This window comes from Puma concolor, chromosome B3, assembly GCF_028749965.1.
Source record: "Puma concolor isolate L17-30 chromosome B3, mPumCon1.1.hap2, whole genome shotgun sequence".
In the NCBI taxonomy this organism is placed as follows: domain Eukaryota; kingdom Metazoa; phylum Chordata; class Mammalia; order Carnivora; family Felidae; genus Puma; species Puma concolor.
This window is the reverse complement of record NC_141672.1, coordinates 55,084,156-55,099,994: the sequence shown is the minus strand read 5'-3', so window position 1 is coordinate 55,099,994 and position 15,839 is coordinate 55,084,156. Positions and strand designations below refer to the sequence as shown.

The 15,839-nt window shown below is 36.1% G+C and overlaps 1 protein-coding gene across 2 annotated transcripts in view; it reads left to right on the top strand.

Annotated features, from left to right (window-relative positions):
* Positions 1 to 15,839, top strand: part of FANCM (FA complementation group M) — a 65,398-nt gene that overhangs the window by 957 nt on the left and 48,602 nt on the right. For both annotated transcript variants that reach the window (XM_086709830.1, XM_086709828.1), the window contains exons 2-5: positions 552 to 724; positions 3,242 to 3,319; positions 8,563 to 8,721; positions 15,145 to 15,276. In XM_086709830.1, coding sequence (XP_086565956.1) covers positions 552 to 724; positions 3,242 to 3,319; positions 8,563 to 8,721; positions 15,145 to 15,276 — 542 coding nt within the window. The remainder of the gene's footprint in view (positions 1 to 551; positions 725 to 3,241; positions 3,320 to 8,562; positions 8,722 to 15,144; positions 15,277 to 15,839) is intronic.

The window sequence follows — 15,839 nt, the reverse complement described above, 5'->3', positions numbered from 1 at the left end:
GAATGGGCTAATTTGAAATTAAGAGCACGCATTCTGGTGGAAATGGAAGTAAAGGAATTCCTGACCCATGTGGAATAGGCCCCAGATCACAATATCCGTATTTTACATCTTCTCCCTTAAGGCATTATCTACTTGTAGCAAGTCTGGCCCTAACGAAAAGGGCTGATTTATTCAATTTTCAGAGACTCCCCGTAGTTTGAGCATTTTGAAGCGATTGTGTGTGTATACCCCATTAGTAAGTGAACATGAGGTTTCCTGACTTTCTTCCCCAGAAAGATTTCCCATTTGAAGAAGGTACTTCTCTGCAGCTATTATGCCATTTTGGTAGGAATTCTCTAAAGACAGGCTAGTTTTGTTGTTTTTAGCCAGAGTTGACGTTTGGGTCACAGCAGAGTTTAAAACGTAACATTTCCATGACTTGTTAAATTGTTCTTGTCTGAAGGCAGATTACCAAGCAGGGCTGCATTCTGAAATTAGGCCAGATTGTTTATAAATATTTTAAAGATAATAGCCTTGGTGTTTAGAATGTAGGATGTCACTTTTGTTTACAGGATCTACTCAAGCTTTAACCAGGAAGGAAATATGGCGCAGTAAGAGAGTCCTTTTTCTTACACCTCAAGTCATGGTAAATGATCTTTCTAGAGGAGCTTGTCCGGCTGCTGAAATAAAGTGTCTAGTTATTGATGAAGCTCATAAAGCTCTTGGAAACTATGCTTATTGCCAGGTAATATTTTATTTAAAAGTATTTTGTACTGTGAATATATTGTTAACGAGTATTTTGGTGAATACTTGTTGATGGAAGTTATTGATGTATTATCATTATGAAACAGCCTCTTATTTCCGAATAGATGATGATAGGAACTGCTTCATTCAAATCAGTGTCTGTGCTGTCTTTTTTTTTTTTTTTTTTTAAATTCTTGACAAGACCATTAGTGTCAGGTGTAGATGATGAAAGCCTAGTCCTGATTGAGGCAGTGATCCAAAATAAGGTTATGGGTGAGTTTTGGAAGTAAGATAATAATCCAAAGATTGGTAGTGGATATGCAGTATCATTCCTTGGCAGCTAGGTAGAAATCATACTTAACTGTCAAGAGTTGTTACCAAGAATGATTGACATAATGTATGGGACATACCTAACACAGTGCCTTCTGTTTAAGGCACATGAATATGAATTACAGAGGTGAAGAGGTGGGATATGGCTGGAGAGGTACTTGAAGTCCAGGTCATGAAGGCATTTGTATTTTATGCTTAGCAGTTTGAATGTTGTTTGTAGGACACTGGGGATGTAGGTAGTGGAGACTCCTTGAAAAGTGTTTACTGGGGTGATACTTAAGATTTAAAAGAGATTAGAAGAGAGAAGACTAAAAGTAGAGTGTACGATGAGAGAGAGGAGCAATTTAGGATGACTCCCAAGTGTCTGACTTGGAAGATTGTGCTTCTAGTCGAGATGGACAGTTCTGGAGACACAGAAGATTTGAGTACTGTGGAAAGATGAGTGCAGTTTAGATTGTTGAGTTTGAAGTGTCTGTGAGGAATCTAGCTATCAAGGCCCAGTGGGCAGTGGGAGACAAGTTTCAATCTCAGTGGGGAGTTCTGAGCTGGAGATACAGATTTGGAAATTACCAGCATATAGGTGGTAGGTAGTTAAAACTATAAGCTGGTGATATCAGGGAGAAGGTATAGAGTAAGAATACAAGTGAAAATTGATTTTATTTAGTGCAAAGAGATGAATTTTACTGCCAGTTTGTGCATTTGTAGTTTCCTTGGGGACTTTATGTGTTATTGTATTATATCTCTTTGTTATCTTCTGAAGAGAATAGTTCTCTTTCTTAGAGTTGATTTTAAGAAGGAAATGGATATATATATATATATATATATACACACACACACATATATATATCTGTGTGTGTATATATATATACACATATGTATATCTGTGTGTGTATATATATATATATTATTAATATCTTTCCAAGTTAATATCCAATGTGTTAATGTTTCTGCTTGAGAGGGGCATTTAAAAATTTTAATTTTAAGCCTGTGAATTTACTTTGTAGATTTACTAATAGTCAGCAACTTTAACTCATTTATTTTATTTGCAAAAAATTTCTAGCATTGTTAATTTTTTTAATTACAATATTGATGCTTTTATTGAGTACAAAGAGACATACACTGACTTCATTAATATCCAAATACCCCTTAGTGTTTACGCTGTATTGAATATTATATAGTCCAACAGGCACACCAAGTCCATGAAGAATGTAGCTTCCTGGGTTACAAACACAGCATCATTTCCTCTTCTACAAAATGCTTGAGAATCCCGCTTTCATAAGAATAGTGTATTAGGGACATTTTGTCTTGCATCAGTTTTTAGAACAATTCTACATTAAGTATGATATTTTATCTTTGTGTATTCTCTATTATATTAAAAAAAATAATGTTTTTTGAGATTAGTCCAAATTCAGTATCTCATTGAATTCATCCTTGACATAGGTTGAAATAAGAGCAGTTTTTAGATAATCTGGTTTAACTGTTTCCTATATCTAATGTGGAAATCTGGGGTACTGAGAGCTGTTCCTGCAGTTGAGTTTACTTAGGGGTCCTTTTGCCTATATAAGGACCACATGTAAAGGGGTATATGGGAATCTGGTGAAATATCCAATATTAATCATACCAGAAGGGGTGGGTTGAAATCATACTGCAAAGTCTAGAATGATGCTTTGGTGCCACTGAGAAAATGTGTTAGAATTTAAAAGGAGAGGTGGGTTTTTAAAGTCTTTTCCTAAAACATTTTTTTTTTTTTTTCCATTTCAAATCTAAATTCATACTGGTATTTTTTTTTTCCATTTTTATGTTATGACTTATCTTAATCTGGTAAGTGTGTATACGGATATAGCTGTAAAGCTAAACTGTGGCCCAGACCACAGAGAGTAGACTCTCCTTCTTTCATTTGCCCTTGAATTAGCTCTCATTATTTCGATTTGCCTCTAATTAGGCCTTGACATTGTAGCTTTATGTATATAAGAATCCCTAAAGTGTTTTTGATTGGTGTAGAGTATGAACTTGAATTAATTGCTTTTCAGGTAATGTGACTAATGATAGTTCCATCCCTTAGCCCATCAATACTCTGAATAAGGAATAATGATAATAGAACATTGGAACAATATTAATAGCTTGTTTAACAGAATCACTGATATTTTTGTATTGGATAGATGAAATTAAAAAAAATTTTTTTTTTAAGGTTGTGAGAGAACTAGTCAAATACACAGATCATTTTAGAATCTTGGCTCTTAGTGCCACACCAGGTAGTGATATAAAGGTAAGTAAAATGTCTTTTCATTTATTAATAGTTGAGAATATAAGAACTTTTGTATGGGGCCAGATCAGTTTGCCATTCTAGTATTTAATTTGACATCAAGACTACATTTCTTAAACATGCCTACCTTGGTTGGAGTTTTTTTCTACATTAGTAGTTTTCAGATGTGAGTGTGCTTAAGAAACCTAAAGTAGTTTGTTAAAAGTACTAAATTTGTACATAGTATAAGTGGTTTTTAAATTGTTTGTATTTTCAGGGTTCTTTTAAAGTTTTATTTTGAGGGGCACCTGGGTGCCTCAGTTGGTTAAACATCTGACTTTGGCTCAGGTCATGATCTCACATTTCATGAGTTTGAGTCCCATGTTGGGCTTTGTGCTGACAGCTCAGAGCTGGTAGCCTGCTTCAGATACTATGTTTCTCTCTTCCTCTGATCCTCTCCTGCTTGTGCTCTGTCTCTTTCTCAAAAATAAACGAACATTAAAAAAAATTTTTTTTAAATAAAGTCTGAGATAACTTAGACTTACAGGAAATTTGCAAAAATTGTAATCTCTATCCTTTGCTCAACTTCCCTTAATGTTAACATAGAACCATAATAAAATTGATAAAACCAGAAAATTAACATTGGTACAATACTAGTAACTACTCTGTAGACCTTGGCTTGAATTTGTCACTTTACCCACCACTGTTCTTTTCAGTTCCAGGGTCTGTCTGGTCCAGGATCTCATATTGCATTTAGTTGTCATGTGTCAGTCCTTCCTATCTGTGATAGCTCCTCAGTATTTTCTTGTCTTCCATGACCTTGATGCTTTTAAGAGTAAATGCCAGGGGCACCTGGGTGACTCAGTTGGTTAGGCATCTGACTCTTGATTTCTGACTTAGGTCATAATCTCGTGGTTCATGGGATCAAACCCCTCGTAGGGCTCCATACTAAGCATTGAGTCTGTTTGGGATTCTCTCTCTCTCTGTCTCTCTCTTTCTCTTTCCCTCCCTCCCCCTCTTCCCCACTTGCATGCTGTCTCTAAAAAAAAAGAAAAAAAAGACCTAAACATTAAAAAAAAAAAAAAAGGTAGCTGCCAGTTATTTTGTAGAATATTCCTCAGTTTGGGTGTGTCTGATGTTTTCTAATGAAAACATTGGAGTGAGGTTATGCCTTTTTGGCAAGAATACTCCAGAAGTGATACCGTACCTTTCTTAGGGCATGGTATCAGAGAATACATGATGTTGATTTGTCTTACGGCTGTTGCTGTTAATTTTGACTTGGTTAAAGTGATGTCTTCCCAGTTTCTGCATTTTAGAATTACTGTTATCCTCTCTGTTTTCCAATGATGGTTCTTGCTTGCAATAGCAATTTCTGTGGTATTTTCCTAATCATTGTTTCCTTTCTCTCATTTCTTTTACATTTGTTAATGTGAATTCTTTTGTAGTGAAAAGCTATTTCTTCTCTCCAATTTATTCAATTCTTTGTATCAATATGGACTAATAGATATTTATTTTAGTGAAAAGCTATTTCTTCTCTCCAATTTATTCAATTCTTTGTATCAATATGGACTAATAGATATTTATTTTTATCTATGGGCTGCATTCCGGTGTTATCATTATTAATTTTTTGCTCAGATTATTCCAACTTTGGCCATTGGGAGCTCTTTTAAGATGGCACCTATGTTCTTTTGGACATGCACTTTTTTTTTTCCTTTTGAACACTTTCCATCTTGCATCACAGGATATTTTATGCTCATTTAATATTTTTCATGTCCCAGCCATGGAATCAATCATTTCTCCAGGGAGCTCTGGTTTCCTTTATTAAAGGAGGATAAAAGTGCAGATTTTGAACCCCATCTCATGACACTCTAACTTAGTATCTCTGAATAGTCTACTGTATTGAGTTTTGAAGACTTTCTATGATAAGTTTCAATCCTGTCAAGTTGTAAGACTTTTTTCTTCTGTTCATAGCCTTGATATTTTTTCAGAAATTTCTGTACTGTCTCTGATCTTACCCCAATCTCTTTAAACATGCTTGATGGTTTTTATTTATTTTTTATTATTTTTTAAGTTTATTTATTTATTTTGGGAAAGAAAAAGAGAACCGGTGGGGGCGGGGGGGGGGGCAGGGGGAAGGGCAGAGAGAGAGGGAAACAGAGGATCTGAAGCAGGCTCTCTGCTGACAGAGAAGAGAGCCTGATGCAGGGCTTGAACTCATGAACTGAGAAATCATGACCTGAGCTGAAGTTGGACTCTTAACTGACTGAGCCACCCAGGTCAGGTGCCCCCATGCTTGATGGTTTTTGTCATCTTTCAAGTCTTTGCTGAAATGTTACACTTCAAAAAGTTTCACACTAAGCTATCAAAAGTTAGCTCTCCCTATGTTGTGATTTCCTCTTGTGTGTGTGTGTGTTTGTTCTTAATCATAATATGTCATTCTTTTACTTATTCATTTGTTGTCTTTTTCCCGCGTGAAAATAGTAGCTATATGATTATAGAGATTATGTCTATCTTGGTCATAGCTGTATTATCAACCCAATGCCTGGCCTGTGGGAGTCATTCAAATATTTATTGAATGATTAAAAATATTAATGTCTTGGGGCGCCTGGGTGGCTCAGTCGGTTGAGTGTCCGACTTCGGCTCAGGTCATGATCTTGCGTTCCATGAGTTCGAGCCCCGCATTGGGCTCTGTGCTGACAGCTCAGAGCCTGGAGCCTGCTTCGGATTCTGTGTCTCCCTCTCTCTCTCTGCCCCTCTCCTGCTCATGCTCTGTCTCTCTCACTCTCAAAAATGAATAAATGTTAAAATATTAATGTCTTACTCAGTTTTATAAAATGGTCATAATTCTGCAGATTATGTGGACCCTCAGTAACTGTAGTGTACTATATTATGTATTGTACCACATGTGAATACAAAGATGATTAAGATATTCTTGTTCTAGAGTATTTTTTATTTGAAATTATATTTATATAATTTGATAATATATAAATTTGTTAAATTGATTTTATATGATTTGTTAAATTGATATTATATAAATTTATATAATACATTTATAAAAATATAATTTGAAATTATATTTAGTTTGGGGCACCTGGCTGGCTCAGTCAGTAATGCGTATGACTCATGATCTCAGGATTGTAAGCTCAAGGCCCACATTGGGGGTAGACCTTACTTAAAAACTAATATATATATGCAATTATATTTTGTTTGTTTTTTTGAAAACTTATGAGGCTTTTCTAGCTTTAAAAAAAAAGCTCTTGGGACGCCCAGGTGGCTCAGTCAGTAAAGCATCTGACTTTGGCTCAGGTCATGATCTCATGATTCATGAATTCGAGCTCCGCATCAAACTCTCTGCTATCAGCTTGAAGTCCACTTCAGATCTTCTGTCTCCCTCTGTCTCTCTCCCCTCTCCCACTGTCTCTCTTGCTCTGTCTCAAGAATAAATAAACATTAAAATAAAAATAAAGCTCTTAATTTCTAGACACTTTCAGATTCTCCCCACTGCCCCCCACCCCCACATTGGTTCATTTATTCTTTCTTTCAATTCTTTTTTGAAAAAAAATTATCATTGAGGTATAGTTGACATGTTATGTTAGTTTCAGGTGTCCCACATTAGTGACTTGACAATTCTATACATTACTCAGTGCTCACCACAATAATTAAAGTCACAATTTGTCACTGTATAACATTATTACAGTATTATTGACTATATTCTCTATGCTGTGCTTTTCATCTCTGTAACTAATTTTATGACTGGAAGTTTGTACTTCACTTATTTTGCCTATTCCCCCACTCACCTCTTCTCTGGCAATCACCAGTTTATTTTCTATATTTAAGAGTCTTGTTTGTTTGTTTTGATTTTTAGATTCCACATATAAGTGAAATAATATGGCATTTGTTTTTTTCTGACTTATTTCACTTAGCATATTAATGTCCATCTATGTTGTCACAAATGGCATGATTTCATTTTTTATGGCTGTATAATCAGTGTGTGTGTGTGTGAGTGTAACATACACACACATATATATGTATATATATATCACATGTATGTGAGGTATCTCACATATTTATTGAGGTACAATTGGGTTGCTTTCATATCTTGGCTATTGTACATAATGCTGCAATAGGTCTTTCACCTCTTTGGTTACATTTATTTCTAGGTATTTTATTCTTTTGGGTGCAGTTGTAAATTGAGTTTTCTTCATTTCTCTCTCTACTTCTTTGTTACTAGTCTATAGAAATGGAACAGATTTCTGTATAATAATTTTGTATCCTGCAACTTTATTGAATTCATTTATTCTAAGTTTTTTTGGTGGAGTCTTTAAGTTTCTTTGAACTTTAAAAAAAAAATTATTTATTTATTTTGCGATGGAGATAGAGAGTGTGTGTGCGTGAGCACTACCAGGGGAGGGGCAGGGAAAGGGGGAGAGAGAATCCTAGGCAGGCTCTGTGCTGTGCTAGGGCTCGATCTCACTAACTGTGAGATCATGACCTGAGCTGAAATCAAGATTCTCTTAACCGACTGAGGCACGCAGGTGCCCCTTTCTTTCAACTTTGATCACACTGTCAGTATTTGAATTTATGTTTTTGCTCCAGTTCCCTGAAATTACAATTCAACTTTTGTATAAGCTTTCAGTGAAGAAAATTTAGAAGTACAGTATATCCAGAAATATATTCATATTATATATACTGGAAAATATTCTAATTTATCAATAATTGATTTAGTGTAGCATATACCCTATCCCCTCAATTTCTTAACAAGTCAATTTGTAAAGTACTTCTAAGATATGTTTGTGTCATTTAATAGTAACAAGACTTCTCTGTTCTACACACACACACACACACACACACACACACACACACACCATTGGACAAAAGTGTTTGCCAGAAAACAAGGAAATCTGGGTTGTAGTTCTGACTCTAAAATTGACTATGTTACATAATGTTTTGGTGATTTATTTGCTAATCTAAAGCTTCTGTTTTGTCTGAGTCTTCATAAGATGTAGATGAAGGAATATATCACTCCCATTGAAAGGTGCAAAATATGTTTGAGGAGCTTATTGGATGTTTACTAATATTCTTATTTTTTAGATGCTTGGCTGGAAAGGCTGCATGAAAGATGTTTCAAAGCCTTATCCTCCTATTGTACCACTATTATAGTTTAAAAAAGGTTTAATATGAATTTTACCACTATTTTATTTTTGTTGGTAGCCTAAACTAAAAATTTAACATGTAATATAATTATAATCGTACTTGATTTTGTGTAGGCTGTTCAACAGGTTATTACTAACCTACGAATTGGGCAGATAGAACTTCGTTCTGAAGATTCTCCAGATATTTTGCCATACTCTCATGAAAGACGAGTTGAAAAGCTAGTTGTTCCCCTTGGTGAAGAACTTGTAGCCATCCAAAAGGCATATATCCAGGTAAGACATTTGTATCACAATTCAGGGTTTTGATGAATGAACTGATAATGTATTTTATTTTTTAGAATCTGGTGTGAGCATATTACATATTTATATCATTTTATATTATTAGTATTTGAAATATTCTTTGAAATTAATATTTTTGGAATGAGTACCCTGTTTTGTTAGTTACTATTAGTTAAAGAAGAAATATAAAATGATGGACCATTTCTACAAGCCAATAACAACCTTATTTTTTATTATTTATTTATTTATTTATTTAAAAAATTGTTTTTTTTTAATGTATGTTTATTTATTTATTTAAAAAAATTTTTTTTTTCAACGTTTATTTATTTTTGGGACAGAGAGAGACAGAGCATGAACGGGGGAGGGGCAGAGAGAGAGGGAGACACAGAATCGGAAACAGGCTCCAGGCTCTGAGCCATCAGCCCAGAGCCTGACGCGGGGCTCGAACTCGTGGACCGCGAGATCATGACCTGGCTGAAGTCGGACGCTTAACCGACTGCGCCACCCAGGCGCCCCTGTTTATTTATTTTTGAGAGAGACAGAGACAGAATGTGAGTGGGTTAGGGGCGGAGAGAGAGGGAGACACAGAAGCAGAAGCAAGCTCCAGGCTCTGAGCTGTCAGCACAGCGCCCAACGCGGGGCTCGAACTCACGAGCTGTGAGATCATGACCTGAGCCGAAGTTGGACGCTCAACCGACTGAGCCACCCAGGCACCCCCAACCTTATTTTTTAAAATACACCTATTAAGGGGCGCCTGGGTGGCGCAGTCGGTTAAGCGTCCGACTTCAGCCAGGTCACGATCTCGCGGTCCGTGAGTTCGAGCCCCGCGTCGGGCTCTGGGCTGATGGCTCAGAGCCTGGAGCCTGTTTCCGATTCTGTGTCTCCCTCTCTCTCTGCCCCTCCCCCATTCATGCTCTGTCTCTGTCCCAAAAATAAACGTTGAAAAAAAAATTAAAAAAAAAAAAAATAAAAAAAAATAAAATACACCTATTAAAACACACACACACATGCATATAAATAGCAGAGCATAGAAAACCTAAGTGTATAGCTCACTGAATTTTCATGTAGTGAACACACTTAGAATACATGTCCAGATGTAAACAGAAGCTTCTTTATAAGAAAATATATTTTCAGTATTTTCTTCCTGGGTCTCTTATACAGCAATGATTCTCAGCTGGAGGCAGTTTTGCCCACCTGGTGACATTTGGCAGTCTTGACACAGTTTTGGTTGTCATAACTGGAAAGGGTAGAGTACAGTTGCTAGTAGAACCCAATATGTAGAGACTAAGAATGCTGCTTAACATCTGTAACGAACAGGATAGACCTCCAACCACAAAGAATTATCTGGGCCAATTGTCAGTATTACAGTGATTGAGAAATTGCCTAGACAGTCATCACATCCAATGGGAAAAATTTGAGGTAACACATTCTTTTTCTATAGTTCATAATTAGTGTCATGCTAAGAGAACATTTTGTTTTCATATCTTCATTGTTATGGATTAAAGATGCCTGCAAATTTTTCACACTCCTCCCATGGAGAGAGAAGATGCATTTCCTTTTCCCTCAATCTAGACTGGCTCTGTGACTCACTTTCACCAGCAGAATGTGATAAACCCTAAGTAAGCCATGATGAAACTCAGCTAAGCCATGTTCAGGAGAAATGAGGAAACAGTAGATAGCTAGAATCGAAGGCATAGACATATGGCCCCAGTCGAGGTATGTTAACCCTTAACCTCCAGCTATTTGAGGCTCTAGACATCAAAGAGCAGAGATTAGCTGTCCCTGCAGTGCCCTGACAGAATTTTTGACTTTTGACATTTTATTTTACATTAGTTTTAGATTTTCAGGAAATATGCACAAATAGTATAGAGTTTTCCATTGGGGAGATACTGTGAGACTACTTGAAAGTCCTATTTCTCAACATACTTTGGCCTATTTTATTTTATTTATATAATTTTTTTTTAAATTTTTTAAAATTTGCATCCAAATTAGTTAGCATATAGTGAAACAGTGATTTCAAAAGTAGATTCCTTAATGTCCCTTACCCATTTAGCCCATACGCCCTCCCACAACCCCTCTAGCAACCCTCAGTTTGTTCTCCATATTTATGATTCTCTTCTGTTTTGTCCCCCTCTCTGTTTTTTTATTATTTTTGTTTCCCTTCCCTTATGTTCATCTGTTTTGTCTCTTAAGGTCCTCATATGAGTGAAGTCATGATTTTTGTCTTTCTCTGACTGATTTCACTTAGCGTAATACCCTACAGTACCATCCACATAGTTGCAAATGGCAAGATTTCATTCTTTTTGATTGCTGAGTAATACTCCATTGTATATATATACCACATCTTCTTTATCCATTCATCCATTGATGGGGCATTTGGGTTCTTTCCATACTTTGGCTGTTGTTGATAGTGCTGCTATAAACATGGGGGTGCATGTGTCCCTTTGAAACAGCACACTTGTATCCCGTGGATGAATGCCTAGTAGTGCATTTGCTAGGTCATGGGGTAGTTCTATTTTTAGTTTTTTGAGGAACCTCCGTACTGTTTTCCAGAGTGGCTGCACCAGCTTGCATTGCCACCAAGAATGCAAAAGAGATCCTCTTTCTCTGCATCCTTGCCAGCATCTGTTGCCTGAGTTGTTAATGTTAGCTGTTCTGACAGGTGTAAGGTGGTATCTCATTGTGGTTTTGATTTGTATTTCCCTGATGATGAGTGATGTTGAGCATTTTTCATGTGTCGGTTGGCCATCTGGATGTCTTCCTTGGAGAAGTGTCTATTCATGTCTTTCGCCCATTTCTTCACTGGATTATTTGTTTTTTGGATGTTGAGTTTGATAATTTCTTTACAGATTTTGGATACTAACCCTTTGTCTGATATGTCGTTTGCAAATATCTTCTCCCATTCTTCCGTTTGCCTTTTAGTTTTGCTGATTGTTTCCTTTGCTGTGCAAAAGCTTTTTATTTTGATGAGGTCCCAGTAGTTCATTTTTGCTTTTGTTTCTCTTGCCTTCAGAGATATGTTGAGTAAGAAGTTGCCGTGGCCAAGATCAAAGAGGTTTTTGCCTGTGCCCTCCAATTTTAGCATGCAATAATGGTTCTTGCCTGCTACAGTTATTTCTGTTTGCATAATCACGGTTTCTCCTTTTCCTCATTCTTTCATGTTGTCAACTTGAATTCTTATATAATGAAGACCTGTTTCTTCTCCTTCATTTACTAATTCAGTTCTTTGTATCAATATAGACTAATAGGTATTTATTTTTTTCTATGCACTACAATTTAATACTGTCATTATTAATTTTGTTGCTCATATTGCTTCAGCTTTGGCCATTTAGAGCTCCTTGTGGTTTTTGGGCTTGTGCCTTTTTGTTTTTTTTAATGCTTAACTTTCTGGCATCACAAGATGTTTCATGCTCATTAAGTTTTTCTTGTGTCCCAGCCATGGAATGGACCATTTCTCCAGGAAATTCTTGTTCCTTTTATGGGAGATTGGTATTTTCAAACCAAGATCTGTGTGTTAGGTGTGCTCATTGTTACTGTGGTGTCTTGACCTGAGCACTTAGTGAATTCTTTTTTTTTTTTTTTTAAGTTTTATTTATTTATTTGACGAGGGCCAGGGGTGTGGGGGAGAGAATCCCAAGGAGGCTCCTCACCACCAGAATAGAGCCCGACATGGGGCTCTATCCCATGAACCGTGAGATCATGACCTGAGCCAAAATCAAGAGTTGGAAGCTTAACTGACACGAACTTAGCATTACTGCTTGAATTCTTATCTGAAGAATTAGAATCGTGAGTAAATGTTTTTTTAATTGAGTTTGTTTTTTTAAGTTTTTAATTTATTTATTTTGAGAGAAAGCATGCATGCACATAAGCTGAGGAGAGACAGAGAGGGAGAGAGAGAATCCCAAGCAGGCTCCACACTGTCAGCACAGAGCTCAACACAAGGCTTGAACTCATGAAATGTGAGGTCATGACTTGAGCTGAAACCAAAAATCAGACGCTTAACCAACTGAGTCACTCATGTGCCCCAGTTGTTTTAATTTATTATGTTTTGAAGTACTTTGTAATGCAGAAATAGATAACCAAAATATTCATTTATCATTTAACCTTTAATAATTCTTTTTAAAGAAAAGCTCTATAGGATTATGGTTAATATTTTTAAATTGTAACAAATTTGAAGCATTACTAATTTAAGATATGGCAAAGAATTTCAAGTAATCATCTCTTTTTTTAAATTTTAACTTAAAAAAAATATTTATTTATTTTTGAGGGTGGGGGAAGGTCAGAGAGAGAGACAGAAAACCAAGCAGGGTATTCGAACTAACAACCTGAGCCAAAATTCAGAATCCAGCACTTAACTGACTAAGCCACTCAGGTGTCGCTCATCTCCTTTTTAATTAAAAAAAAAAAATTATTTAAATATAGTTGTCATGAAATGTTGCAGTAGTTTCAGGTGTACAAAATAGTGATTTGTCAAGTTTATATGTTTTGCTATGCTCATCACAATCGTAACTACCATCTGTCACCATGCGATGTTACTATATCATTGACTATGGTTTCCTTTGCAATGCCTATTTATTTATTTACTTTATTAATTTTTTTTTTTTTTTACTTTTTTTACATTTATTTATTTTTGATAGAGACAGAGCACAAGTGGGGGAGGGGCAGAGAGAGAAGGAGGCACACAATCTGAAGCAGACTTCAGGCTCCGAGCTGTCAGCACAGAGTCCAACGCAGGGCTCAAACTCAGAAACTGCGAGATCATGACCTAAGCCGAAGTCGGATGCTTAACCGACTGAGCCACCCATGTGCCCCAATTTATTTTTTTAAAGTAAACTCTTCACCCAACATGTGGCTTGAACTCACGACCCCAAGATCAAGAGTTGCATGCTATACCAACTGAGCCAGCCAGGAGCTCCCGGAAGCTTTTTATTTTGACGTAATAATCACTTCCTTAATACTAATACGTTTTCTCATGATTAAAATCATTGCATTTATAAGGATCTAAAAATTATAATTTTTATAAACACATATAGTAGGCATTTAATTTTATTGATATTTTTAGAGTACTTCTGTAGGTATTATGATCAGCAAAACTGGAAGGGAGGAAAAATAAAACTCTACTAAATTGCCCTATTTTAGGAAATATGAATTAGGCAAAAGTTTAAACTGTTATACAACTGTATTGTTGTAGTAGGTCTTCATCGGGAAGTCTCTGTTTTCCTTCCCTCTGCCGTCAAACTCATTCCTGCATCAGGACCTTTCGAATGCTGTTTCCTCTGGCTCTTTCCTCAAAACCTGTCAGCATTCAGATGTCGGTTCCAATAGTACCTCTTCAGAGAGACTATCTTTGTTTACCTTTCCCTCAAAAACTATAGTATTACTGTGTTTTAGGTTCTTGTACGTTTATCTCTTTGTTCACTCTTTATTCTTTGCTTCCTTTCATCGGATATACGTTTTTATGAAAGTAGTGACTTCATTTGTCTCAGCTACAAATTCTCAGCCGTTAGGACAATGCTTGACATATACTAGGTGCTTAATAAATATTTCTTCAAAGAATGAATCAACAAATCACATTGAATGTACTCAAGGGATTTTGATTTAGTCAGCCAGACTGCAAATATTTACCTATATGCCAGACTTTGTTCTTCATATTGAGATGCATCAGTGAGAAATTAAAAGTCCTCCATTAATTGTGCTTAGATTATAGTGTGTGTGGGTTGGGGAGGAAAGGGACTTAAGAAATACACAGATAAACATGTATGTCTTGTTATTTAAAAAAAAAAAGTTTTAATGCTTATTTTTGAGAGAAGGAGAAAGCAAGAGAGGGGCAGAGAGAGAGGGAGACACAGAATCTGAAGCAGGCTCCAGGTTCTGAGCTGTCAGCACAGAGCCTGACATGGGGCTTGAACTCACCGACTGTGACATCATGACCTGAGCTGAAGTCGGACACTCAACCGACTGAGCCACCTAGGCACCCCAACATATATGTTCTTAAATTATAGTTGGATCTAGTAATTGGTTATGCTGACTTTCATATGGATGTTTTCTGGGGATAAATGTTAAGTACTCTTAAGTTTTGTTATTTTGCTGTGTTTACTTCAAAACGTAAGACAAACTTCATTTAATATATGACTTCTATTTTAATATGTGTGAGGAAATGATTATATTTGAGAAAAGACTTTATTTTTTTAATGTTTATTTCTGAGAGAGACAGAGCACATGAGCAGGGGAGGAACAGAGAGAATGGGAGACACAGAATCCGAAGCAAGCTCCAAGCTGTCAACACAGAGCCTGATATGGGGCTCGAACCCACCTGTGAGCTCATGACCTGAGCTGAAGTCAGACGCTTAACTAACTGAGCCACCCAGGCACCCCTTGAAAAATTAAGCTTAAACTAAATTTCATTGAAATTTTCAGGTTTTGGAAGCATTTGCCAGTTCTTTGATTCAGAGGAATGTTTTGATGAGAAGGGATATCCCTAATCTAACAAAATACCAGATAATTTTGGCAAGAGATCAGTTTAGGAAAAACCCATCTCCAAATATTGTGGTAGGTATTTTTAAATTAATTTTGAAGAGATTAAGTTTTAGTGCTATGATAAAATGTAAATAATGGTTGTTTTCTTGGTATATATTAGCTCATCAAGAATTCTGATATGATTTATGTAGTTCATAAAAGCATGAAAAAAATCTAGCAAGAATGCACCTTAATGCTTTGAATTAAGTTAATTTTATCTTCTAACTTTTAATAAAGACTGGTATTTTAGTTCATTTCTGTGTTGCAAAATCAAAGTGCTATGAGAGGGTAGATTCTAACTAACTTTTAGACCTAGAGCATCATAGTAAGTTTCTTATTTCTAATCTTCTTAGGAAAAAATTAGATGGATAGGAACATACCCATCAAGCTAGGTCCAAAGTTAGAAGAGATACTCACAAATACAAAAAGGCACTGAGTCATTCTTTGAACTGAGAGGTAATGCATGTGCAAAAGAACAGAGGCATTGAATGATGGTATGAAGGAGTCAGTGAACTAGCCATTGTGGCTGAGGTAAAAGATTGAGGAAGTCAGATATGATAGTCTAGGTTGTGTGCACACAAGAATGGTTTTAAATA